The sequence below is a fragment of the Hevea brasiliensis genome, chromosome 8 (genome assembly GCF_030052815.1).
Source record: "Hevea brasiliensis isolate MT/VB/25A 57/8 chromosome 8, ASM3005281v1, whole genome shotgun sequence".
NCBI classification, from domain to species: Eukaryota; Viridiplantae; Streptophyta; class Magnoliopsida; order Malpighiales; family Euphorbiaceae; genus Hevea; species Hevea brasiliensis.
Genome location: NC_079500.1, coordinates 12,737,723 through 12,765,093, shown reverse-complemented (window position 1 = coordinate 12,765,093; position 27,371 = coordinate 12,737,723). Strand labels below are relative to the sequence as shown.

Genomic DNA, 27,371 nt, shown 5'->3' with positions numbered 1-27,371 from the left:
CAACTAGCAAATCAACTCTATCTATAAAACACATGGCTTCAACCATTGATTTGGGAGAAAGGCAAGCAAAGGCCATGGCGTTTTCAGTTTGTAATAGCCATGGGAAGTCGGTGACCCTTTTAACACTGGCTTTACAAATCCGTAAAGAAGCCTACCGTCAAGCTTCTCCTAATCACTAAAGCTCTTTCATTTAACAGGGGTTACAAGGAAACCACAAACCCAAGCCGAGTTTCAACAATAGCTTCCTCGTAACAGATCTACCTGTTTAGAGGCAACGAAGGTCTAAAGGAAAAATGAAACTCAATAAGTCCAAGAGAAAAACAACAAGCAACCTACTTAAGGAGATTTTTCTCTCTCTAACAAACTTGGGAATCTTGCCAAATAGGATGAGATCAGTCTATAGGTTCATTAGTGAGAGACTGAATGGGTCCAAGGGATGTACAATTTACATGGGAAAGTATCAGAGGCTGGTAACCATTGATTTCACAGAGATGCTCTGCCGTTTGTCTTCTTAGTGATCCCATAGCGTCCTTTTTGTTGATAGATCTTTCGTAGGTTCTCCATTCATACTCAGCGTTTTGGTTCATGTCTAGTGGACGAAGGTGAAAGAGTTGACCTTAATAAAGGAGATGAGTTATATGTGGCTACAGCTACTTCATAGGAGTAGTTGAATGGGTCAAAAGGAGAATAAGTAAGTTCGCCAAGTATAAATTCACAGTACAGCACATTAAAGGGAAGTATAACTTAGGAACAGGGAAGAGAAGCCGCATCTTGGGACACCTCAGCCACATATTGGGACACCTCAGCCAGTCCTCTTTAGTCTTAATATGTACAGAACTTATGGCACCCTCAACCTCAAGACATCGTCTCAAAACTCTCTCTCTCTCTCTCTCTCTCTCTCTCTATCTCTCGCGTCACATATTATCTCAAATCGGTCGCTTTCTGTCAACCGCGAAGCCGTCGCTCTCACTTCTGCCCGGAAAAATATCTTTTCGCTTTCCTCTAACTATTCAGTTCTCGGAAGTAGTCTCCGCTTCCTCAGTTCCTCTCTCTCTCTCTCTCTACCCCTCTCTCTCTCTCTATCTGTCTATCTATCTATCTGGAGATTGATTACTGGAAATAGTTGCTTCCCTGTGGCATTACGTTGGAGAGAAGAAATCGTTTCGAAACGCTAGAGGTTTTTTTTTTTCTTAATGTTCCTTTCTGGAGAGGATTTTTTATAGAGTAAATGGAGGTGATTGAGCTCTGGTTGTCGTTTCTTTAACAATTAAGCAACTGGGTTTTTTTTTTTCTTTTTTTTTTTATTTGATTTGGAGAAGAAAAATTGAATGGCAGTGGAGTATAAGTGCTGTGAAACGGATTTCTTTATACAAATTCTGATAATTGTATTGCTGGTGATTTTCGCTGGATCGATGTCTGGGCTTACTCTTGGACTTATGTCTATGAGTATCGTCGATCTTGAAGTTCTTGCCCAGTCCGGGACCCCGAAAGATCGCAAACACGCAGGTACTTTCTCTCTCTCTCTCTCTCTCTCTCTCTCTCTCTCTCTCTCTCTTTCTCTTTTAATGACTTTCGCTTTTACTTTTTATCTTTTCTTGCTTTGCTTTCCGTCTGGATGCTAAGAAAATAACTAAGGAGATTTGGAGATTGATTTGGGGTGGTGGAGTTTGATTCGTGTGGGGCCGGGTGATGCGAAATGTTGCTTAAAGCGAAGCGTGCTTCACTCATTCATAGATCATTAAATTCAAGATCGACGAAGTTTTCTTTTGAAAAAATCATCAAAAAAGAGATGAATGGGCAGCAATCAAATACTAAAGGATGGATTTTATAGTCAGGAAAAAAAAGAAAGGATTTGATTGATCAGAAAATTAAGTATAAAGAAAGTGATAGTAAGAAGGTTGATCTATGCTTGTAATAGTTTTTGGGGTGATAATTTTTTATATCTTGGTGACTTGATCTTGATGCTTCTTCAACTGCCTGTGCAAAATTCTTGGAGCTGTTTTGCAGCAATTTGACGCCAAAACTTTCCATAAGAAGTTAATTTCTGACGTTTACTTGCGACCTTGTTGGTATCTATTAGTTTGTCTTGTGCATTTGTTTCTCCACTGATCAATTTCACAGTTGGTCCTGCCGGTTATCATTTACTCAAATCAGACATTAATCTTTTATTAGCTGTACGGCCTTGGAAACTCTATAATGAATGTCCTCACTTGAAATTGTGTAATTTTGGAAATTTGTTGAAGACTTTGTGATGGAAATTCATGTCATAGTCACAAGGCAACTTAAATCTATAGCATGATGATTTAACAATATTTCAAGAATCACTATCACAGTCACTTGTGAATGCTTATAATTTTAGGATACTCTAGTGTGGGTTTTTGTAGCTTGATGTGACTGAATAGAACCCATCTGTCAAAAAATTAATGGAGTTACCTCTAGCTTGGGTTTTGATAGCCCAATGACCATAAATACTATGTTCATGGTTGATGTAAATAAAATTTCTAAGTACACTTCTCTTCCAATACAGCATTAGTGAGTTTAGGCAGTTCATGTTCTAGGGTATGTAATTAAGCTAGTTGAATTATCTTTTTAGGCTTTGTAATTAATGCAAAAGTTATGAGGTTGACGGTCTGAGGATTGCTGCATCAAGAAGCACTAAACTTACTGCTCATTATTGATGATGCATCTGAGGAAGAGAAGTTCTATTGATAGCTTTTAATTTGTTTTAGCTGGATACCCTTGATAAATATAAAGAAAAAAAAAGTTGCTATATGAAGACTATTTCAGGATTTATATTTTTCATGTGTAATAGTCAAGTTTGCATGATGATGATTGTTGGAGATCTAAATTCCAATAATGTACAATGTTACAAATTGTGCTGCACCTCTCTGGAAAATGACAGCTCCATATGTGCTATTTTAGAAAGTTATATTACTTTGATCATATGCAATGCACAATTATTATTTGTCCCTTGTGATAACAGCAAAGATATTGCCGGTTGTCAAAAATCAACATTTATTGCTCTGCACGCTGCTCATTTGCAATGCTGCTGCCATGGAGGTACATATTAATTAGATGTCTTTTGGGCTTTGATTGCATGGTAGAAAACAAATCACCTGCTTTCCTCTTTTTCAGGCCCTTCCTATTTTTCTCGATAGTCTGGTTACAGCTTGGGGTGCTATTCTAATTTCAGTTACCTTGATTCTCCTATTTGGTGAGGTGAGGAATCCATTTAGATTTTTATCTGGAGTTGCATAGCTGAACCCTTAGAATTTCAAGTGTATATGATTAAGATAATGGTATGGGAAATATGATTATGTGGATGTGCTAATTGATCTTTACTTGGATGTCCAGATTATACCACAATCTGTCTGTTCTCGTTATGGTTTGGCAATTGGTGCAACAGTGGCTCCAATTGTTCGTGTTCTTGTGTGGATCTGCTTCCCTGTTGCTTATCCTATAAGCAAGGTATGTAAGTTTAAGGAAAGTTGTTGTTTAATCCTCATATATTAGTGAATTAACTTAGTATTACACGTGAGTATACAATGTTCCAGCTTCTGGACTTTCTGCTGGGTCATGGACATGTAGCACTGTTTCGCAGAGCTGAGTTGAAAACACTAGTAAACTTTCATGGTAATGAGGTGCGTTTGTAGGTTTCCGAAATTACAATATTGAACAGTACTATGTTGTTCTCAACTATTTGTTGTGTTTCTTTTGGTGGGTTGTTTGCAGCTTATTCTGTTGCATTTCCCTCTTTTTTTTTTTTTTTCTAATGCTTGGCTTGCTCATTGATTGCCCTCATGATGCCAATCAATTGAAGATTTTGTTGTACACTATTGTTCAAAATTTTCCTATTCAAGTCCTGCTATGTGCAATTTGGTTATCTACACTTGCAATCTTCATTAAAATCTACTGTTTGCTTTTTTATTCTTTTATTGATCTTTATTAGGCAGGAAAAGGTGGAGAACTGACTCATGATGAGACAACGATTATAGCAGGAGCACTAGAGCTCAGTGAGAAAACAGCTGGTGATGCCATGACTCCTATATCTGAAACTTTTGCGATTGATATAAATGCCAAACTTGACAAGTAAGATGTTTCTGAAGAGCTTAAACTGCAAAGGAACTTACTTCTGTTGCATAAATTCATCCTTATTATCTGCACTACATACTGCTTATGTACAGGGATTTGATGAATTTGGTCTTGGAGAAAGGGCATAGCAGAGTGCCAGTTTATTATGAGCAACCTACAAATATAATTGGACTTATTCTGGTAAATTGACAATAGTGACATATTCAATGAAGATGAAAGAACTTTTTTTTTTGGGGTTTTTGTTTTGGACATTTTGTGGGGGTTCTTTTTTCCTCCCCTATATGGATTATTGTCTCTATGAATTGGCCTTTGTTGAATAATGTGGTTTGCTATAAGTAAAATGATCAAGATATTACTAGCATTTTGAATGAAGACTAGATTTTAAAAAACATTCCACCAGTATTTCTGACTCCCTTGTGGTGTGATTGAAGTTTGCTCCATTATCTTTTCTGTAAATGTTGATAAATTTTCCCTAAAGAATTACCTAGATTTCTTGGCAAGTGTTTTGTGGTTAATAACAAAGTAAATTTCAAATTTAAGGTTCATTTTATATTTTTTGGCTGGTTATATTTTATATTTCTAGTTTGGGATTAAGGCTTAGTTGTTGTTGATTATGAAATTACAAAAGAGATGTTGTTCCCAAGCTTTTAAGTTAATAGATTTATTTGGTTTTATCAATTAAATAAAAAAAAAAAGATAGAGAGGAGAAGAGAAGATGGTTGGGGGGAGTGTCTAGGAACCATAAGGGGCATAAAGAGTCGTGTCAAAAATCTCAGGAGAGTGAAGTAAGAAAGAGGCCCAACCACAAGGAAGCAAAGTATGAACTTACATTAGAAAGGACAACAAAATGAGATTATAGATTGTATGCTAACTAATTGATCTTATTTGACACCTGATTCATCCATTGTCTTTTGCCTTTACTTTCATCTCTTTCAACATGGTGTCACATGTAACAAATTTGTTGCCAGATGAATTTTGGTTGATTTCTACTCTTCTGTTTTTTTTTTTTTTTTTTTTTTTTTATGTTTAATATATATATTTTTTCAATCTGTTTAGGTGAAGAATTTATTGACAATTCACCCAGAAGATGAAACACCAGTAAAGAATGTCACCATTCGAAGGATTCCCAGGTATCTTTTATTCGTATCTGTTATACTATTGGAGAAATTTTGCAGTTATATTATTCTGGACAGCATTCAATGTGATTGATATTACCATAAACTTATGCTCTATCTATTTTATGCTCTAGGGTTCAAGAAAATTTGCCATTATATGATATACTGAATGAGTTTCAGAAAGGTCACAGCCACATGGCTGTTGTTGTAAGAAAGTGCAACAAGACAGAGAAGTCAACCAGTAACACGGCTGGTGGTAAGTGCCAACTTCCTACCATTATCTATCTTAATAATTACTTATTATCTCAAAACCTGTTTAGCTGTACCATAATAGACTAATCATGTAAAATGATGGGGAAATCATTTTGATCCACCACATTAAAATACATCCAGTAAAAGAAGTTAGAGTTGATGTTGATGGTGAAAAGCCTCCTCAAGAGAAAACTTTAAAAAACAGAAGGCCGCTTCAGAAGTGGAAGAGCTTTCCCAATGCCGGCAGCAATTCATTTAAGGGCTCAAGAAGCAAGAAGTGGACAAAGGACCTTGACTCGGATATCTTGCTTATAAATGGCAATCCACTCCCTCAAATTCCTGAAGAAGAAGAAGCTGTAGGCATAATAACAATGGAAGATGTCATTGAAGAGCTTTTACAGGTACTAATTACGTTTTACCAAATTTTATTATCTTGTAAATAACTTCTAATGGATTGAGCAAGAATCAAGTGGATTGGAATCTTCTTTAGAAGGGATTCTCATGATTGGGACTTGGACATATTCTCTTTATGCTAGTATTTCTTTTACTGATAAAAGTAAACAAATATATAAATTGGCTTTTACCCTGACCTTGCTTTTACACTATGTAGGAGGAGATCTATGATGAGACAGATCATCATTTTGAAGACACATGACACTGGTGTTCTTTGAGGAGCAAAATCTAGTGTAGTATAGACAATCACTAAAAATTTGTTAAATTTATTTCGGACATTAGACTAGACTTGAGCTGGAGTAAAAACCAAGAATAGAATGATCAGAAACTCGTTGTTTGCTATGTATTGCTTGTATCAAGAATAACTAGAATTGTTGGTGCTTGTATTGTTTGTAAAGGAAATGGATTCTTTGTTCAGCAGTGGGAATCAAAAAGCTGCAATATTCAGGTATCAGGCAGAGTCTTTAGGCAGCTGCCTGCTTATCTTGCTGTAAGATAGCAAAGAAGTGGAGATGATATTGGCATTTTAGGGTTTGAAATTTGAATGGAGAGAACTCATGCAGTGAAGAAAGAGGAATTTGGTCTAAGAGCATTTAATGAAAAGACTTTTTTTTTTAAGTATTTTATGATAAGTGAGTTTTTTACTGAATAGTTTACAACATTGAAAATCAAATTTAAGTTGTTTCTACTCTTAGGATTACGTTAGAAAATTTAGTGCATGTATTCTCTGATATCTTGCAGAATAATTATTAAAGCCTTATTTGATTGGGGGTAAGTGTGTGAGGGAAGTTCAAGTTTTCAAGAAGTGAAAATCTATCTTATTTGATTGACAATTTTATCTCAATTTTTTAGGAAGTTAAGAAAGTAATTTCTCACATTTTCAGAAAATGAAAGTAAGTTACCTTTTAGAAAGTTTGCTATTGATAAGGAAGAAGTTTGATTTTCAGGACTGGATAATTGGCGGGAATCGCACTTTATATAGAAATGATTTACCATTATTTGATTTCTTGATTTTCTTTTTTCTAAGGATTTGATCTTATAATTATTAAAATTTTATATTCTATTTTGTATTGCACTTTTAACACTTTTTTTTACAGCACTCAATAAAAAAAAGGCGAAATTTTTTAATTCATGAAATTAATAGTACAAATTTGCTGAGTGAACTTTTACAGAAAATACATGTTATAATTGAGAGATCTAATCTATTGTTTTTTCTCCAGTTCCTTCGATCCAAACATACAGTTTAAAGATGGTCACTCTTCATTGGATAGATTTTCATCAAGAACACATGAAAGATTGGTTAGGTAGTCGCTCCTCTCTTATAGATAGGGCAACACATAAATCTTAACAGAGGGAATAAACTCTAATTATCTGTGGTTGGAACCAAGAGAAAGGGAGGGATGAGCATCTTATAATAATATGAAAAACATGAAAATTGATCACAAGCTGATTCTGTTGGGCAATAAGCATTAAATGAGCAGTGACTTAACAGTGGATCAATGCAAAAAGCCTTGCAAATATTCATTTCTTCCTAAGTTTCAGTACAATTTTGAATAAGAAACTTTGGGCAATTCTATGGTTGCACATCCTCATGGACCTCATTTATTGCAATTTCAGCATCACGTTCAACTTGGCCACGTAGTTGCCATTTGTATGTTAGCGTTTGTTTCTTTTCTCCTTTCTGCTCTTTTTCTTATCCCTAGACCTTTCCTTCTTTCTATGCTTCTTAGAGTGCTTATCTGAACTCCTCGACTGAGCCTTCTTTGCCTTCTTCCGCCTATCTTCATCAAGCTCCTCCTCAGAAGATTCATAAGACTTTACTGATGAGGGTTTCTCTGGACCCAGAACAACACGATGTTCCCTCAAGTCCAGGCTGGTGGATGGCTTTTCCTTGGATTCTGTACAAGGCAAAAGATAAGGACCTGTTTCATCCATCCTTGAACCTACTGCACCTCGACCCCGCTTGACCCTGTCAAAAACATACATGTCAAAAAATTGAGAAAAATGTTTTCCTCCATATGATAAGTTTTTGCAAAAAAATGTAAGAGCATACATGTGCATATGTGAAACACACACAGAAGTATCTTATCTAATTACCTCGAATGCAAAAATTCCTCAACCTCATCATCCCTTAAACCTTCATCTTGTTTGGAATAGCAGTTCCCAGATATTCTTTTACTTGAGGAACATGATGCACCAGTGTTGTCATCAACAGTAGCATGCCTCTTACTTGTGCTGCTGCTATTCTCATGTCTTGATCTCCCTTTAAGCCTATCATCTAGCTCGAGCTCTTTTTGCCGTATTCGCCACATCTCATTGACTTCCACAGCTCGATTTGCTGAAAGCCAGTTGACAGGACAAAATAAGCATACATTAGCCACACAACAGAAAGCAAATGTGATGTTTTAGAGGGGGAAAAAAAAAGAGAGAGTAAATCAATATTCGTGTCATATCTGGTCTCCCATTGAAAAGGGAAGTGGAAGAAAAATGAGAACTGGATAGCAGCACCATTCAGTTTGCGTGGGAATTGAAGCATTCTTACATCAAAATATGCTACTCATTTGATAATATTTCATAGTTTGATGAATACGGACAAATCCAGCCATTGTATTCTTATTTCAGGTTGACCTATAACAGAACAGCTTGCTTTTACATTATGAGAATAATCTCATTACTCAATTCACATTTAGCAAGACTTCAACTCAAAACATATCAGCCCACTAATGCAACCAGTCACCTACTCATGCCCAGATATAACACCTCCAGGCAAACATTCATGATATATAGGCAAATGCACACTTGAATGACACACACTTGGATAAATGCGTTGGAAGAATAGGTCCCTAAAAACTCACTGGGCGAGGGGAGAGAAGCCAAGGTTTTGTCTATCCACATCAAGCTCTGTATATAAACATGTGGGATAAGAGGGATAAGAGGGTTATAAAATTAAGTCACGATTCTGCAATTAACATCCCCAACGGCTATCACTCAATCAACAATAGCCAAGCTACATGATCCTCTAGACTCTAGTCTACTAGAAATTTGATCTGGTATAATAGGTAATATTCTCTGATTTTTGAGTTGCAATATGGGGTCAGCTTTGATATCAATCGAAAGGTGCTCAAGGAGAACTTTCCCTAAAGCTAGTTGTTCACAAAGAGAGCTCCCTGCCTTCTCTACCCAAATCAAGCGCAACACCAACACACCCCCCCCCCCCACCCCCCCCAAAACAAACCAAAAAAAAAAAAAAAAAAAAAATCGCGAGTTAGGCATAGTTGTTAAAATTGCGAGTTAACTAACTTGTACGATTTAATGAGTTAGAATCACCAAAACGAGTCAAAAGGCATGTAAAATCGAGGTAATTAACATCAAACAACATGATTTTACAAGTTTATGATTCAACGATTTTACATATTTAAAAATTTTATAATTTAAAATATTTCCTTTTAATTCATCAAAATCATTATCATTTTTTTTTATTTTAACATCATTTCTAAATTTTTTAAGTTTTTAAAAATAGTAATAATTATTATTTTTGCCACTACAATTATCATGTAGACATTGTAATTTTTATATTATGTTTTGAACAACTTTTGTTATATCTCAATTATCATAAATATGATCTAATTTCTATATATTATTCATCAAATATTTTTATTATTTGTATTTACATATTTTTAGACTTGAAAACTTGGAATTATACATTCAAATATGAAATTTATATATAAATATAAATAAATATATATATATATATATATATATATGTGTGTGTGTGTGTGTGTGTGTGTGTGTGTGTGTGTGTGTGTGTGTGTGTGTGTGTGTGTGTGTGTGTATGTGTGTATAATTTTAATTATTCTCATATTGATAACTTGGTGAAAAAATATTGCACTTAAAATTAAAATAATTTGAATATAAAGTTTAAAAATATATTATAAAGCTTTTTTATAACTTCTTATATTAAATGTACATGAAACTTTATTTATGTATTTATGTAAATATGATTATATATTTTTTAAGGTATTTTTTAGTAAGTTGTACAATCTCACGATTTTACATTCAATTTTAAGAACCAATTTTACAGCCCCTTCACCTTGAATGTAGGATATTGGGACTGCTAACACAATTTTTCGAATGATTATATTCAAATATAAAAGACAAAGGCAACACAGAAATAGATAAGCAACTAAAACACCAACCTTGCTGCACTCCAAGAACAGTTGCTGTGAGGAACCGGGAATTTGGGCGACCCCTTACTTGAGGTTTTTGAAGATAAACATGCACACCTTCCTTCTCAGCTTGTCGCCGCAGTTCTGCTGCTTCTTTCAGAAGAATTGTAGCTATTCTGTTCTCTGTCTCCAGATCCATCAAAGCCTGAAAAACAAGTTCTAAAATATAAAAGAGTAATTTGTGGATGCAGAAAATATGATGAAATATCTATAAACTAGGGATTTTTTAAAAAAAAAAATGTCTTGAACTTTAAAATCCAAGTTTAAAGAGAAAGCAATAAGTTCCTAGTAAGGGAAACAAAACACACAGATGACAGATATATCGTTAGTCTATAGACTACATAATCCAAGCAACTAAGTCCAGTAAATTCATTGAAAATATCCCTTAAATTGATCAATTAACTTGAGCAGATAAGAAAAAGATTAACAATTTTTTTTTCTTTCTGGGCTTCCATAACCTATCCATAAATAAAAGAATCCACCACACAAAGGTATGGATACTAAATGGGTACTCTAAGGCCAATCCAGTACTGAAGAATCAAAAGCCAGAACATCAATTAAATGCTAAAAGAAAAATCATGTACCTGGGATGGAGAATGTGGATAAGGGAGACGAGTAGTGTTTATCTTAAGAACGAGCAAGAAGAGAGGAGAGATCGAGAGGATAAAGCTGAATTATTTATGAGAATAAACTCAATCTCGAACTCAAATTCAGTAGAAATGCCAAAGACTTGATTAAAGAAGACCTTCCAGTCAGCCAATTTCTTCTTCGCTGTGAAGGTCAGGAGAGGAGGGATTCAGAGAATTGATTCGAAATCCCTAGTTGAGTTCTTGTTAATTGTTATAATATTATTTATTTATTTATTTTTCAAAAAAAGAAAAAGCCGTAAGTGGATTAAGGTTTTTTTTAAGGCATGGACCGTGAAAGATTGGGCTTTTAGTATTTTGGGTTTCTTTTATATATATATATATATATATGTGTTTTTTTTTTATTTTAATTTATTATTAAACAATATAAATTTAATTATTAAAATAAAAATGGTAAGTTAAAGATATAAGTTTAAAATATAATCTTAATTATAAATATATATTATTTATTAAAATTACAATATTTAAGTACTTAAATACATTAAAATAAATTAATTTTTAATAAATAATAATTATTATAATAATATGCTATTATTGAAGCGGGAGAAGAGCAGAGAAAAATTAAATTAAGTGCTATTAATGTATTAAAATAAAAATCAACTGTAAATTACCATTATAATCACTATTTTTTTATTTAATTCTAATTAATAATTTGTAATTTTAATTACAACTTTAATATAAGCGCACTAGACTATGTTAGAAAAAATTGAATTTCACTTGATAAATATAAATATATAATATGTATTATTTTATAATTTTAATTACATCTTATAAAATACAATTAATTTAATAAGTGCTTTTATATCATTTTAGATTGAAAATTTTAATTAATTTAAAATTTTAATATGTATAATAAACAAAATAAAATAAAATAAAACACTTAAATCTGTTTATAAAATAATAATATTTTCTTTATTTATATTAATCAATTTGAAGCGTTACTTGTTTACACTCGTATATGTATTCGTGTTATTTTTATATATGATTTTTTATTAATTTTATATATAATATAATATTACTATAATATATTAATTTTTAATAACTAATTAAATTTAATTATTCATTATCATAATAAATTTTTAAAACTGTATATTTTACTCTTAATTGAAATTAATTTATGTTTAATTTATTAATTCTAAGCAAAGTTGGACTTTTTTTTTTAACTATAATTAAATTTAGTATTTCTTTATTATAATAGTAAATTACCATTAATTTTTTTTTCATCTCATTATTTTTCTCCTTTCTACTTTTATATATTATAAAATTAAAGATAATACTAAATTAAATTAATATTTAATAAAAATAATATGTAAACACAGTTGTAATAAGTAATATTATTATATATATTAAATACATAACCACAATTTCATCCTAATTTAAAATGATTAAATCAAATCAAAGTTAATTATTATTTAACATATTAAAATGAAATGCATAAAAAATTTTAAAAATTTAAAAATTTCAACTGGAGATGTAATATTGTATTATTATTAGTAATACATATATTGTGTTACTTTTATAAATAATATTAGCATATAATATAATAATTATAATAATTTTGTCTATACTCATTTTCTTTATAAAAGCTACAATCATAATTTATTACATGATTAATTAATTTTAAATTTTCACATTAATCTTGAACATAAAATATATAAATTAATTTTAATTAGAAATAAAAAATTACTGCTCTCAACTTATTGGTTTAAGTTTTTTTTAGATTAAAATATATTAATTTCAATAATAATTAACTATTAAATTTTCATGTATTAATGTTTATTTTTTGAAATATGTGTAATTTTTTAACTTTAATTATTTTATTTATAATTATATATAAACACTAAATAATTATTCATAATAATACAAATTGTTTCATTTTATATAATAATAATAATAATAATAATAATAATAATAATAATAAACTTTTTCACTAAAAATTAAGAAATCTTTGATTTCTAGCTAAATTTTTCCTTTTTTAAAAAGATTTTTTTGTAACTATAATAATTATATATCTATAAGTATATATATTAGAAAATATACAGCTAATATATTCTATATTATAATTATTGATGTGATATTATAATATAGTAGAAAACTCTAGTTAAGTAGGACATCAATTCATATATAAATATAGAAGAGAATGCAATATATTCATTACCATATTTGATATAAAATTTTATATAACCTTTTTAAAGTACCATGATTTTAATATTACAAATTTATTTTTTTATAATTAAATTTATTAATTATTATAAAAAATTATTCATAATTATGATAAAAATAAAAATAAAAAAAATTAAAATTAATTTCATTAAATATAATCACAATTGTTTATATTAAATATAATATAAACTGGTCAAAACTTGACAACTTATTAATTATTATTTAATAATTAATAATGGTCTATTAAAGATGATAGGTTTTACACCACGTGTAGTGCAACAATATTATCCCTTCTTAAACAATATTTATTTCCCTCCAAACACAGTCTAGGGATTCTGATTAGTATTAATAAACAAACATTAAACCCTAAGAAAAATATAGTAAAAAAAAGACACTGCATCTTTGCTTCAAAAACAGTGGTCGCCTTTTAGCCTCTACCATTTCTCCTTCAGTATCTGCAGAAGCTTTTGTGGTTTTGCTCTCTTCATTCTTCCATATTCATTCACAGACCAAATGTCGCTCACCCAAAATATTTCCACCTCTATCTCCTCTTCTTCCTCTTCTTTTTTAGCTTATTCAGTCTTCCCCTATAGGTGCTTCTACTGCTTATTTATCTTTGCTTTCTTGGCGGCCAATTTTCATTTTTTTAAATAGTTTTCTCTCCTATTTGTCTTTGTAGAAACAGGGATGTTTCGCTTCCCTCGAAAAATTTTGGGACTTGTAGGTGTGTAGCAATCCCTCAGGAAGAGAAGACCAGTGAGTTTTGCCCCTTCTTGTTGGGATTTTGGTAGAAACAAATGCAGTTATATTTGATTTTATTTGGGTTTTCTTGGAATTGAGCTCACTTCGATTGTTTGTGATAAAATTTGTATGTGCTGTTGATGTTTTTGTTAAGCCTACAAGACGAATGTTTCTCGTAATGCAAACATGGCCAAGCTTCAAGCTGGGTACCTGTTTCCAGAGGTCTGTATTTGGCACTATCTCTATGGTTTTCTGCTGCTACAATGTTCTTCTTATTATGGAAAAAGTTTTTATATTTAACTTAAATGCCTTTCATTTTTGGATTACATGTTTGTCTTTTACCATTTGGGTGTGAAACCAAATCAGTTTATCAGATGTGTTTCAATTCTCTGTGGACTCCCATTCTTCTCCTTTTCAGTTATCCCGATGTCATCTTTTATATTTGCTGAAGTTGAATGTTTACGTTATAATCATAATTGTATTTTGGATATCTTTGAACAGTATTCTTTTTTGGGTTAAATATTAGTAAAAAAAAAAATTGCCCTGCATTGATCTCATTCCAAGCAACAGTTGAGGAAAATAAGCACACAAAGGAAATTTTACATATGATCTTTGTTGAGGTACATTTTTTTTTTCCGTTGTGATTGGTTACTTGATGAAAGATCGTGAAAATTTCTGGTTGACTAGAAGGCATGTTAGCTAGGGAAAAAACCTGCAAAATGGAGAGGAAGCATAAAGGTGACAGGGCATACCCTTTTTGGTGCTTAAAGTTAGCAGCCAGCAAAGAATAATAGGGATTTAGAGAGGAGAGGAAGATTACTCTATGTTAGTCTGTTTGCCTGTTTACAGGGACAAGGGTAGAGCCTACTTTTTCACATTCCATCCTTTTCCTTGTGTCTCTTTAGCTTTCTGTAGTTAAAAATTATTGATCAGTGTTACTAGTCACCTCTCACTCCTTAGTTCGAGTTGAGCATACTCACAAGGAAGCAAGATTCAGGCCATCGGTGTAATGAGTATTCAAGGTTACTGTCTGATGTTTAATCGTGTAAGATCCCATCTTGGTTAATTGATTGAACGCATCAAGGCTGAAGAATTTATTACTTTTTAGACTGTTTATTGCTCATATGTCTAAATGGCTGTTCACAAATTGATAGTTTTAAAACTGTTGTTATTTTCTTCTGTTGTTAAATTTTATGGGAGTATATTGGTTTTGGTCATTCATTTTTCTCCTTTGCCTCTTCTATTTTGCCCCATCTTTGCAAAAAGATTGCTCGTAGGAGGAATGCCCACTTGCCGAAATACCCTGATTCAAAAGTGATAAGCCTCGGAATTGGCGACACCACTGAGCCCATTCCAGAAGTAATAACTTCTGCAATGTCAAAGGTATGGCTTCCTTCCGTTTATCCTATTAGTTTTATTTGCTATTGCCCAAATTCATTGCTTATGAACTATTTTGTTATTCAAAATCTAGTCTCTTTACTTTTCCTGGCGTTGATGTTTACATATGGTGAACGGTAATAATTTACAACTGGCAGTATGATTGTAATTTAAAAAGTTTCATTTTTCACCTCAAGTTAATTCTTGTGTACGGGCCTGTGGGTGGGCATACTGCTCAACTGAAAAAATGAAGGTTTATTGTATTTATCTCAGATTAAGAAATTTGTCCTCCTTTTGACAGAGATCACAAGCATTGTCCACTCTTCAGGGTTACAGCGGTTATGGAGCTGAACAAGGTGAAAAAGTATGTGGAAATCTTATTAACTGGCTGATAGAATGCATAATTTTAGGTGTTTGATTATTGTGAGTTTTATTTTGTCTGGCCATAGTCAAGAACTCTTTTACAGACAAGAGGCTAGAAATTGGCCGAAACGACATAGGATGAGCTATGCAAATGGTAGTGTAGCATATGAAATACGTGGAGAATAATATAATTTGTCGTAAAAATTTTCATCCTTTCCTATTTTAATAGTTAATTTTTAGGTGTTGCATTTATTTTTTGTCAGAATGCATTTATCTGGAACTGGAAATGACACGTTAAATAAGGAAAGTAAACAATAAAACTTGTCTGGTGTTTGTTTCTTTTTTCATTCCCTTCAGCTCCCAAAAAATCTTTGGACTATTAGCTTTGTGGTAGATGAAGAGTAACATAAATGGTTGAACTGTGCAGCCATTGAGAGCTGCAATTGTTTCAACATTTTATGGAGGCCTTGGCATTGACGAAGATGATATATTCGTCTCTGATGGTGCAAAATGTGACATATCCCGCCTTCAGGTTTAATTGACTTATTTATTTCTGAAGTTTTGCTTTATTTTTGTGATTGTTTTTGGTTTCACATTTTATCAAACTTCATTCACTTTGCGTGATTAATTTTGTGACAGGTTCTTTTTGGGTCTGAAGCCACTATTGCAGTGCAGGATCCATCATACCCGGTAATTTATGTTTCTCCATTAGGATTATGATTGCACATTGTGTCATGACTTTTTCCCACATTCTGTTCTGTTTGTTTTGTCTTTAATTTTCCTTCAAAAGATTTATGTCTATTTTTCCATTTTGACATAATAGATGCAAGGGCTATCTGGTATAATGGTAAAAGCCTTGGACTTGCAAAACTTGCAAGCTGGAGGTTGTAGGTTACTGGTTTAAGGCCTCAAAATAACCATTTTATAAAAAGAACTGGAGAATATGATTGTGTTTATACAATTTATAGGAAAGCACATGATGAACTCAAGTTTTGCTGGTTTCAACCATCTCACTTCTCTTTCCAGCTCCACAACTGAATTAAAGACTTGTATTTTAGATGCGGGCATATCCCAGCAATTAAGCTAAAAAGTCAGTTTGTGATTCTATCTTGCGGTTCATCTGCTGTTGAGCTTTTCCAATCCGTTTTGTTGATTTTTCTCCCTTAATGTGTCAATGGCAGTGTTGTACAAACAATTCAGTAGTGGATTTGTTAATTTCCCATAGGTCCCTCTTTTTATCTTGTAGCCAATGTTCCTAATGGGTGTGAACTTTGTGATGATGGGGTTGGGCCAACTGACATCCCACTCTTGATGTGGGGTTGGAGTTTGAACAATGAAGATTTCTGAAGAACACTTGGTCTAATTAATGTCTGTCAATTTCAGGCATATGTAGACTCTAGTGTCATAATGGGCCAGACAGGACTGTATCAGAAGGATGCAGAGAAATATGGAAATATTGAATACATGAGGTGTAATCCTGAAAATGGCTTCTTTCCTGATTTATCTAAGGTCTGCCGAGCTGATATCATATTTTTCTGTTCGCCAAACAATCCTACTGGTTCTGCTGCAACAAGAGAGCAACTGACACAACTAGTACAGTTTGCCAAGGACAATGGGTCAATTATTGTCTATGATTCAGCATATGCAATGTATATATCTGATGATAAGCCACGCTCCATATTTGAAATTCCTGGAGCCAAAGAGGTAACTTTCAGTCAATAATCTACTCTCCTCTACCAGAGTTTCTGGCCTTGATTCTATTGTTTGTTTGTTCTAATTCTTTTTTTCTTTTTTAACCTTCCCTTGGTAATCACTTTGAGATGCATAATATTCTACAAGAGTTATGGGGGCTTTGTGTAAAACAGAATATAATTGTTGGATTTTAGATTTTGCAATCTATGATTCCTGTTTATGAAATGAATTCCCGGTTAGTTATTCTAATTCTACTATCATGACTAGGCTTCTGCTTTGTGTTACCATAAAGATTTTGGAATCAGCAATGTTGCATGTATGTTTCTACATTTAGGGAATGCTTGTATATGTCAAGGAAATGAGCTATTGTATGTGTTTGATCTGACATTTTAACTGATAGGGATATGTTGGGGCAAGCGTTACATTTGATGTATGTATTCAATTGGATGGATCATATGTAATGTAGAAATAATATCTTCTGGAATAAAATATCTATTTGAACCATTCTACCATTTGGCAATAAAATATATGTGACTTGAGCTTCATTTGCCATTTGTCTAACAAATTTAACAGGTAAGGGAACACATTTTTGTTGCATATGAAAACAGTAATAACTTTTTCACTTCGAGGATAACACTTTGCCTATTTTCTTATTTGGCTTGATAGATGTTTCCTGACTTTTGGATAATACAAATGTTAATGCACTTTATGTTAAATATTTGACATTCCTTCTAAATTCAGTCTTTTTTCTCTACTTCTGAAATATGGGTTTGTTCTTTGATGGCTTCAAGAATATATCAATATATTGTCTTTCCACGAGACATTTAATGTCATATTACCCAACATTTTGTTGAACAAAGCAATGCCATGTATGCTCCAAATTTACTTTGTATGTTTTTACCTTTATTGTTACTTTATTGGAGAAACATCCATGCATGTTTTAAAACTTGATAAGATACTAGACAGGTGTGCACTTTTTTTTTTCTTAAATTGTTGGCATGCACCTAGTGCATCTTACCATGTGAGGTGTCTTGATCTGTCATTTTTCTTCTTATTGAGTATTCACCATGCTTTCCATAGACAGTAGTTGTGATGTGCTGGTTTCTGCACTTCTACAGGTTGCACTTGAGACAGCATCATTTAGCAAGTACGCTGGGTTTACTGGAGTCCGTCTAGGTTGGACTGTGGTTCCAAAAGAGCTTCTTTTTTTGGATGGCTTTCCTGTTGCCAAGGACTTCAACCGTATTGTTTGTACTTGCTTTAATGGTGCATCCAATGTTGTCCAAGCTGGTGGTCTGGCTTGCCTTTCACCAGAAGGCCGTAACGTGAGATTTACTGTCTTAGCTTATCTTATTGTGTTCCAATATAATTCAGCAGATGTGGTAATAAAATGATGATTAAACTGATGGATTTCATCTCCTTGCAGGCAATGCAAAAGGTGGTTGGATTTTACAAAGAAAACGCTGATATTATAATGGATACATTTAATTCACTTGGTTTTAATGTGTATGGGGGGAGGAATGCACCATATGTATGGGTTCACTTCCCTGGCCGGAGTTCATGGGATGTATTTAGTGAGATTCTTGAGAAGACTCACGTTGTTACCACACCTGGAAGTGGATTTGGACCTGGTGGTGAAGGTTTTATCAGGGTTAGTGCTTTTGGTCACAGGGACAATGTATTAGAAGCCTGCAGAAGGTTCAAGCAGCTCTACAAGTGAACCTGCTTTACTCTTTCATTAGTTTTATTGATCATTTCAAACAATGAAATGCAAAATATTTAGCAATTGTAGAAGGCTAACCTCATTGTTTTGGAGGTCTAGATTTTTCTGTGGCATTGTTGCTTGTCTCAAAATTGTAACATTTCAGCAAATTTGTGGTTTCCAAAATGTTTTTTTGAATAATAATGCAGTTCTATAATTACTAGTTGATCTGAAACTTAAAAAGGAGCAATACATATCCAGATTTTGCATCATTGGTTGGGTCAGCCCACTGTGGATTGAACTCCAAATCCAATGAGCTCTTCGCAGGAACAAGGAACTGTTCTTTTAACAGTGTATTTGTCAATTCTAATGAGAACTTTTTGGCACAAAAGGTGTAGTGAAGGGTTATGAGGTGTTCCTTCTCTTTCCCATCTCAGGAATGAGTGAGATCATGTTCTTTAATTTCATCCAATTTTAGTGCTTTTCCAGCAAAAGAAGAGACTTGGATTCTACGCCAAGCCTGGATCATAACAATGATAGGAGCTACTCGTTCAAGCCGACTTCACCACACTACTATTTGCACCTTCATTTCTGCAAGAGGTAGGGGCTGTTATGGAAGGACAATAATGTTATAGAAAAAGTATATGAAGGAACAGGGTAAGAAACAATGTGTTGGCTTGCTAACTAATTTTTGCTGCTAATCAAGTGGCGTTCCATATGATTGCTACTTACCCAGTTGGGATGAAATACTAACATATTGCCAATGAGGTCTTGGTCTAGTGAGAAATCTAAGACAAGGTTGACGCTTTGGAACGAAAAAAAAATCTCAAATTTAAATCCCATTATCATGAGTTTCTAAGTGTCTGTTCTATTGTGCCATAGAAAGCAATAGGAACCATGTGATGTGAGCACAACTACAATAGTCTAATGATGAATGTTTACTTGGAAAATGTAGAGGTCAAATTCGACAGCTTTCTAGCTTTCTTAATAAAATAATAACCTAAGCTAAACATATCAATTACGCATACACTTCTAATACAGTGGACATTTCCTATTTTAGATACATGAAAAACAGGTATAACCTCAACGCTATTCTACTCAGGATTACAAGAACTAGTTGATCAGATGATTAAGTTACAAGATTACGCCTAAAACTGTTCAATGCCTTTCATAATCTCTGCCTTGCAAGTTGTCTTATAATGACCAGTTTGGTTACATTTACTACAATGCACAGTATGTTTCTCACGGTTAAGGTCCTCTACACAAATTCGTTTCTTTTCTGGGCGTCCTGGTGGACGACGAAATTTCGGAGGCCGCACAACTTGAGCATCATCATCATCATCATCCATTGGAGCATCACCCACCTTTCTCCACTCAATTTTTTCAGGGATGGGGTGTATATCTTCTGCATAAGCTTCACGGTAACTAGCAACAGTAAAGCACTTCTCCGTAAATGCATATACATCTTTTCGACAAGAAATTAGCGCTGCAACTGCATGCGAACATGGTATCCCATGAAGCTGCCAATCACGGCAGGAACAAGAGTGTGTCCCAATATTAACAATGTCTGAGCGCTCTGCTGATATAACTTCAAATTCAACTTCATCAGATCTAAGGACTTGATATGTTGATGCACGATTGATAGCTTCAACCATGCGTTTCTCCGCAGATGGAGTCAGCACTGAAAACCAGGAAATACTCTTCAAACGCCGGTCCTCAAACTCAGCCATTAATTTATTGTGAATTCGCTCAATGACCTGGATTATAGGTAACTCTCGAGCTTCAAGAATCCATATATTAAATTCCTCGATATTTGAAGACAAATGGCCATACCGTGTTCCTTCAGAATACACTAAGGCCCAACGAGAGGGAGGAAATTGTTGCAACCACTTTGCAGCTGCAGATGAAACCTCCGAAATTTCACCCATTTTTTCTTTGAAACCAATGTTAGTGGTAGCACAAGCAGCTTTCCACAAAAGATGGACAAGCCTCGAGTTTTTGAATTCTTTACCAATGCTTTCACTCAAGTAGCGCATGCAAAATACATGAGAAGAATTTGGGAATTTTCTTTTTACCGCATCTACAATGCCTTTTGGTCCATCAGACAAAAAAGTGAGCCTAGGCATACTCTCAGTGTTCATCTCCAATGCTTTCTGTAACTCTGACAAGAACCACACCCAGCTCTCATCATTTTCTACATCAACAACACCAAATGCAAGTGGGAAAAACCCACCATCAGCATCAAAAGATGAGGCTACAAGTAAGGTACCAAGATATTTGCTCTTAAGTTGAATTCCACCGAGCCCAATGATAGGCACACACCCATTCAAGAATCCATATAAGGATGCATAGAACGAAACAAAAAGCCTTTGGAACCGATTGTCTGCACCAGTAGTGAACACTTCTGCAATACTTCCAGGGTTAGTTCTTTTTATTTGTTCACAGTATGAAGGAAGCAGGCAGTATCCTTCTTCAGAAGAGCCATAAATTGCTGCAAGTCCCCGTTCCTTAGCACGCCAAGCCTGCTTGTAAGGAATAGTGATTCCATACTGCTTATGAATGTCATGTAAAATATCCTTTGGTTTGTAATTGATATTATTTCGTAATCGTTCCTCGATAAAGCTCACAATCCAATCCACAGAAGCTTGATGGTGACCATTTTGCGCATTTCTCCCACAAGTATGAGTTCCTTCAAGGCTTCTTATTGTGAAGGTTGGGACATTAGGAAGTTTAACAGCACGAATGCGCCATGGACAACCTTCTGAGGCACACTTTGCAAAGTATCGAATCAGGTCACTTTTTATAATACGAAGTTCAAAGTGTTGAGCAATTGCAGCTTCTTTAATTGCATTCCGGAAAGCTTTGACATCAGGGAACTCTTGACCAACAACAAAAGTGTAGTCCTCCATGTGTTAACCAAATCAAATGCAGAAGCCCACCTGCTTGATTAAATGATCAGTCATTTAACCCCACAAAAGTTTGTGCCAACACCACCACTAAAGAACATATGAAAGTCCCACCCACCCCACAACAACAAACCCCCAACACCACCCCACCCCCCACCCAAAACAGCTTCCCCCGCCCCGCAACCTCACACCCCGCCCCCCCCCCCCCCCCCCACTAGTGGGGCCGCCATGGCCCTCTTTATCCCCTCCTCCTTTTTCCCCCTCTCTTTCTCACTCTGAGAAAAATAAAAAGCTGATAAACTTGAAAATATAAAATTTTTATGGATGGTACTACAAGAGTTCTCATGACCTACTGTAGTAAGCATGGAATCAAATACTGGATTCATCATTTCTTAAAAGAAGAATTTATCATAAAGTGAACGTTACTTAAACTACTGTATTCAAAGATGACATTTCTATTGCCAACGTATATAAAGAATATTTACACATATTTCTCTTATTACTCATGAAAGTGGGATGGACTTCAAAAAGTGTAAAAACACTTACCATTTGGCTGTGTTAGAATGTTAAAACAAGAGGCAGCCTATGTTGCTCTCATAAATTAAAAGGCCACAAACCAATTATGATACTCCAGCCCACGCACCTACAAATTGCGATATTGCATATTAGAGCTCAATTTTAAAACCTTCCAAAAAGAAAAAGAAGATAAAACTCATTATACTCTTATCCAATATCATAAAATTCATTTCAAGCAGGTGGAGCAAGGAAGAAAAAGCTAAAATTCCAGAGGGGTAGTAATATTTTGTCATCAATTGCCTAAACGAAATGTCACAGATAAATTGACAACCAACGTATGAAAATTTGAATCAAAACACAATTTACAAAACAAACCCAGAAATAAAATGACAAGAAAAAACAAGATACATTGAACAGCAAATGGAATTACAAAAACCACCATCTAAAGTCTACCCTAAGATTCAGGAGATCAGAGCTAAAGATTGTAACAAGAGTCCAGTGAGAAGGGAAAAGATTTAAAAAAAAAAAAAATTGTGGAGATATGTACGGTATACATACGTGGGTGTAAGATTGCTTCGTATTTACTGACCTTAGATTCGAAAAAGTTTTGAGCATAGAACTGGGAATCCGAGCTCAGGAGATAGGAAGAAGAAGAAGAAGGAAATGAATGTGCATGTGAGAACAGTTAGAGAATTCGGACCAACGATTAGGGTTGATTATGTCACCAGTGATGGCACTGCGATTTTTTTAATAGTAATGCTTCAACCAAATGGTACGGGGGTATTTTCGTCATCAATCATAGCAATTTTAAAAAATTAAATTACGATTTAACCCATAAAATTTGATAAAATTTATAATTTATCATTATATTTTTAAAATTAAATAATTTAATTTTTTTTATATTGGATAAAATTTATAATTTAATTTATTATTAATTATAACAAAATATCAAAATATCATTAACTTATATATATTTTATAATTGAATGATTTAGTCTTTAAAATTTTGTATTATAAATAAAATAATCTTTTAATTTAAATTTTATAAATAAAATAATTCCTTAATTTAAATTATTTTGTTTATAATGAATATTTTATGGAATAAATTATTTAAGTTAGAAAATACATAGAGTTAAAAGTATTTTAATTATTTTGCTATAATCAATAGATAAATTGAATGAAAAATTAGATGAGCTAATTAAATTATTTATTTTTAAAATATAAATACTAAATCGTATATTTGATTAAATTCTAAGGATTAAAATGTAATTTATCCTTTTTTTTAATTTCAATTTAAATTGATAACTCTATTTGTATTTTTAATTTATTTGCTTTTTTTTAAATTTTTTGGTGGATTTTTTTAAAAAAACGAAACTATATATAAAAAACAAAACTAGTTAATTTGGCGACTCAATTAATAGGGTTTATTACTTTATTTTCTTTTCTAATTGTTGATTTAAGGTCCTATTATTTGAAAATTGAATCAATTGATCTTTAACATTTGACTCAATAAATTATTTAATCCTTTTATCTATTTTTTATTAATTAATTACTAAAAAAGCAGTTAAAAATTAAAAATGAATATGAAATTTTAAAAAATGTTATACATTGATAATTTTTCTTTAATTTTCTTTTGGAAAATTAGGATAAGAAAATTAGGGAAAATTATTTGTAAAAGAATTCTTTAAAAAATTTTACAAATTTTTCCTTGGAAAAATAATTTCATATAGATTTTAATTTTTAATTGCCTCTTTAATAGTTGATTAATGGAAAAGTGAATTGAGAAAAAGTATTCACTAAATTAAACGTTAAGAAAACTTACCGATAATTATGTAATTAGGGAATTGCCTGTACTAATGGACATGATTATTAATAGTTTTAATTTATATATATATATATATATATATATATATATATATATATATATATATATATATTAATTTTGATATATAAAAATAATTTAATATCTTAAATTTTTTTATATTTTATTTTTATTACTTTTTAACTCTCAAATAATTTAATAAAAATTTCATAATAAAAATACATAAAATCTATTGATATATAATATAGATATAAATAAATGTAATAAGTATAAATATATATAATTAATATGTGTTAATATATTATAAGTTACTTCATAATAATGACTGCTTATTACAATATTAAAATGTAACTATTAAATAAATTATAACTAACATATAATATAAATGCCACATGGTAATACCTGAAAAAAAATGTCATATGACAATAGTATGAAAGAGAATGTCACGTGTTAGCCCTTATTAATTATTTCATATTTTATTTTTATTATTTTTTATCTCTCATACTTTTTAATAAAAATATATAATAGAAATAATTAAAATCTATTTATATATAATATAGATATAAATATATGTAATAATAATAAATATGAATATATAAATACATGTTAGTTATTGTAACTTACCTTATAATAATCACTACTTATTTTAGTATTAAGAGGGTAAGCATTAAATAAATTATAGCTAACGTATAAAAGGAACGCCATGTGTTAATACCTGAAAGAGAATGACATGTGACAATGCTATGAAAAAAAGGTCATATGCCAGTCTCTTGAGAATACTTATTTGCTTTATATATATATATATATATAGAGAGAGATAGAGAGAGAGAGAGAGAGAGAGAGAGTAATTCACAAGTTTTTTAAACTCAGCTTGATCATAGAATCGATGGAAGTAGGGGAATTAAAAGTTTAAGATTCAATAGAAATTAAATCGGAGTTTAACTGGTATATTATGAAATAAATATTATAAATTAATAATAATCCTTTATTGTAATTAATAATTATATCTATTTTATAGATAGTTATTAAAATAAATTTAGTTAATTTTAATATTGACATATTTTTAAAAAATAATTTTAATGGTTAATTAAAATTTCAAATAATAATATTTGATTATTTACAATAAAGAAATATTTAGATTAACATTTTTACAATAATAAATTTATCCATATAAAAAAATAATAACATATCACTACCACAAATATAAGCTTTAACAACACTTTTTTAATATCATTTTATGAATGATGTTAAAGTAATAAATAATATCAAGTAATGTATTCGATATCAAGACAGCATATAATGTAATAAATAATATATATAATATTATGTGTAATATACTATAAATTAATATATAAGTGTTATTAAAAACTTTAGGTTATGGATTTATGGACATCATTATATACTTGCTAATAATTCTTATAAACAATATGTTTAAAATTTTTAATAGCATATATGGTATGTTGTTATAACTTTTTTGTTATAGTGTATTAAAATTATATAACATAATAAAAAAATTTATATACATTTTATTGTATAAAAATAATCAAATAAAAAAATAATTCAATTTAACATATTAATAAAATAAATTAATTTCAATTAATATTTTAAAAAATTCAAAATTATTATTCTATTATTAAATAATTAATACCAAAAAATGTTAGAAATAAATCATCAAGTTTGATTAAAATTACAACTATATTCTTTCATTTTCAATTTATAACAAATTTCTCCCAAACTTTAATTTCATTGATAATTCTATTAATTTTAAAGTTTATCTCAAATTTAAAATATTAGAAAAATAGAAGATAATAATACTTCATTAATTCTATTATATAATTAGGTTAATTTAATCCAAAAATAAAACTTGTGGACTAATTCATGGGTCTAGTTGAACACAGGGTAATCTTTTAAGGGTCAATTTAATTTTATTCTAAAAATAGTAAAGATTTTTTTTTATCAAAAAATTTTGCATTGGCCACAAAATGCAGAAAACGTTACAATTTCTTTTTTTCATAAATAGAATACACGCACACACGGATAGTGACAAAAATGGACCGCAAGTTTATTACTAAGTAGAGAAGCAAGTACAAGAATCAACAAATAAATTCCTAGTCCAGAGAACTAAAAAAAATTCTGTTAATATTCCGATACAAAATTTAACATTGCTAATGTTAGTTTATTCACATAATTAAAAGAAATTCAATGCTGCCAAGTTTCATTGCTTTTGCTTCTTCGGTTTCTTGCTTTCAAATAGCTAGAGGACTGCAATATGCTGGCATGGTTCTAGGAAAGAACATCTGTTGAGCACCTTCAGCCTTTATTATTGGAAAAATTATCCCTAATACAACCTATTAGAATAAGAAGAAGAATGTCAAGCAAGTAAAAACTTCATACTGAGTTTATTTAAGAAAAATTACAGTGGCTAGCTATACATACAGAGATCATTCTAGTTCCAATCCTCATTCGCTTAACTAGATGAAACAAGAAAAGGAACAAGGCCAACTGATGCCAAAATTCGCCTTCTGCTGGTGCCATATGAAGTTTTCTCCAGGCAGACATACATCTGTACTGGTTTCTGCTTTTATTTTTCAAACATTTTTTCTTTTATGCTTGTGACTTAATCTAAACTTTGGGAAAATTATATTTGAAGCATGAACATGTGCTTAACGGACTCTTTTTTGCATATGCAATTGGTTCTATGGAAGGGGAGTCAGAGGTGATTAACTTACTGATGCCCAGGCTTTGCACTCCAAAATGGCTGGCAGGAAATTAGGAACTTGAACATTATTGCAGATGCATTGATTCTGCCATTCAGTGAGGATAATATGGCAGTGGATATATTGCTAAGCTAATATGGATTTCAAGCCAAATTAATGCAATTAATTTCTTTTACAGTAATCAAGATTCTGGCTTTATGCTTAATCAATTTGAGTTTCTGAGGCCTTAATTAAAGATGTGAGGAGGAGCAGTTTAGAATCAATGTAGACCAGGGAAATGATTAATTAGTTTATTTTTGTATCCATATTTGAATCCATAAGTAACTTCTCTAGGCAAAAGTAGGCTTGGTGAAGGGTATGAAAAACATGCAAGAAATTTCTAATTAGTTCATGTTCCACAATACTTGTAACACCCTTATCCCTATTGAAAATCATCATTTCTTTGCTTTGAGAGATTATACAGTGAAATGTTGATACCATGTCACGACCTTACATGGAGTGGCAGAGCAATAGGAGATTGACAAGTAAACAAATGCAGTTATTGAAATTAAAAAAAAAAAAATAACTACTTGGTGGTTATAATTTTTT

The 27,371-nt window shown here is 31.9% G+C and overlaps 4 protein-coding genes across 7 annotated transcripts; 2 read left to right on the top strand and 2 right to left on the bottom strand.

Annotated features, from left to right (window-relative positions):
* The first annotated feature begins 856 nt into the window (after positions 1 to 856).
* On the top strand, positions 857 to 6,436 carry LOC110644648 (DUF21 domain-containing protein At2g14520). 2 transcript variants are annotated; one of them, XM_058151339.1, is made up of 12 exons: positions 858 to 1,177; positions 1,320 to 1,506; positions 2,984 to 3,060; positions 3,136 to 3,219; positions 3,355 to 3,468; positions 3,555 to 3,641; positions 3,950 to 4,089; positions 4,185 to 4,272; positions 5,149 to 5,222; positions 5,342 to 5,463; positions 5,601 to 5,860; positions 6,070 to 6,436. In XM_058151339.1, exons 2-12 carry the CDS (start codon positions 1,329 to 1,331, stop codon positions 6,112 to 6,114), a joined length of 1,269 nt encoding a protein of 422 aa, XP_058007322.1. In that variant the 5' UTR covers positions 858 to 1,177; positions 1,320 to 1,328; the 3' UTR covers positions 6,115 to 6,436. The 2 variants fall into 2 exon arrangements, with proteins under 2 accessions (XP_058007323.1, XP_058007322.1); XM_058151340.1 differs by having other exon boundaries at positions 857 to 1,506.
* Positions 6,437 to 7,347: 911 nt separating this feature from the next.
* Positions 7,348 to 10,980, bottom strand: LOC110644658 (uncharacterized). Of its 2 annotated transcripts, none has more exons than XM_021797550.2 (4): positions 10,723 to 10,980; positions 10,109 to 10,297; positions 8,010 to 8,250; positions 7,348 to 7,881 (listed from the first exon to the last, which is right to left on the bottom strand). In XM_021797550.2, exons 2-4 carry the CDS (start codon positions 10,275 to 10,277, stop codon positions 7,569 to 7,571), a joined length of 723 nt encoding a protein of 240 aa, XP_021653242.2. In that variant the 5' UTR covers positions 10,278 to 10,297; positions 10,723 to 10,980; the 3' UTR covers positions 7,348 to 7,568. The 2 variants fall into 2 exon arrangements, with proteins under 2 accessions (XP_021653242.2, XP_021653241.2); XM_021797549.2 differs by having other exon boundaries at positions 10,109 to 10,283.
* Positions 10,981 to 13,292: 2,312 nt separating this feature from the next.
* Positions 13,293 to 19,040, top strand: LOC110644657 (LL-diaminopimelate aminotransferase, chloroplastic). Of its 2 annotated transcripts, none has more exons than XM_021797548.2 (10): positions 13,293 to 13,541; positions 13,634 to 13,704; positions 13,844 to 13,911; positions 14,956 to 15,072; positions 15,368 to 15,430; positions 15,857 to 15,961; positions 16,069 to 16,119; positions 16,813 to 17,133; positions 18,240 to 18,446; positions 18,548 to 19,040. In XM_021797548.2, exons 1-10 carry the CDS (start codon positions 13,462 to 13,464, stop codon positions 18,839 to 18,841), a joined length of 1,377 nt encoding a protein of 458 aa, XP_021653240.2. In that variant the 5' UTR covers positions 13,293 to 13,461; the 3' UTR covers positions 18,842 to 19,040. The 2 variants fall into 2 exon arrangements, with proteins under 2 accessions (XP_021653240.2, XP_021653239.2); XM_021797547.2 differs by having other exon boundaries at positions 13,294 to 13,541; positions 13,628 to 13,704.
* A 703-nt stretch (positions 19,041 to 19,743) lies between these two features.
* On the bottom strand, positions 19,744 to 22,991 carry LOC110644656 (uncharacterized). The gene is made up of 3 exons (XM_058151338.1): positions 22,835 to 22,991; positions 22,276 to 22,372; positions 19,744 to 21,762 (listed from the first exon to the last, which is right to left on the bottom strand). Exon 3 carries the CDS (start codon positions 21,730 to 21,732, stop codon positions 19,972 to 19,974), a length of 1,761 nt encoding a protein of 586 aa, XP_058007321.1. The 5' UTR covers positions 21,733 to 21,762; positions 22,276 to 22,372; positions 22,835 to 22,991; the 3' UTR covers positions 19,744 to 19,971.
* Positions 22,992 to 27,371: the final 4,380 nt, after the last annotated feature.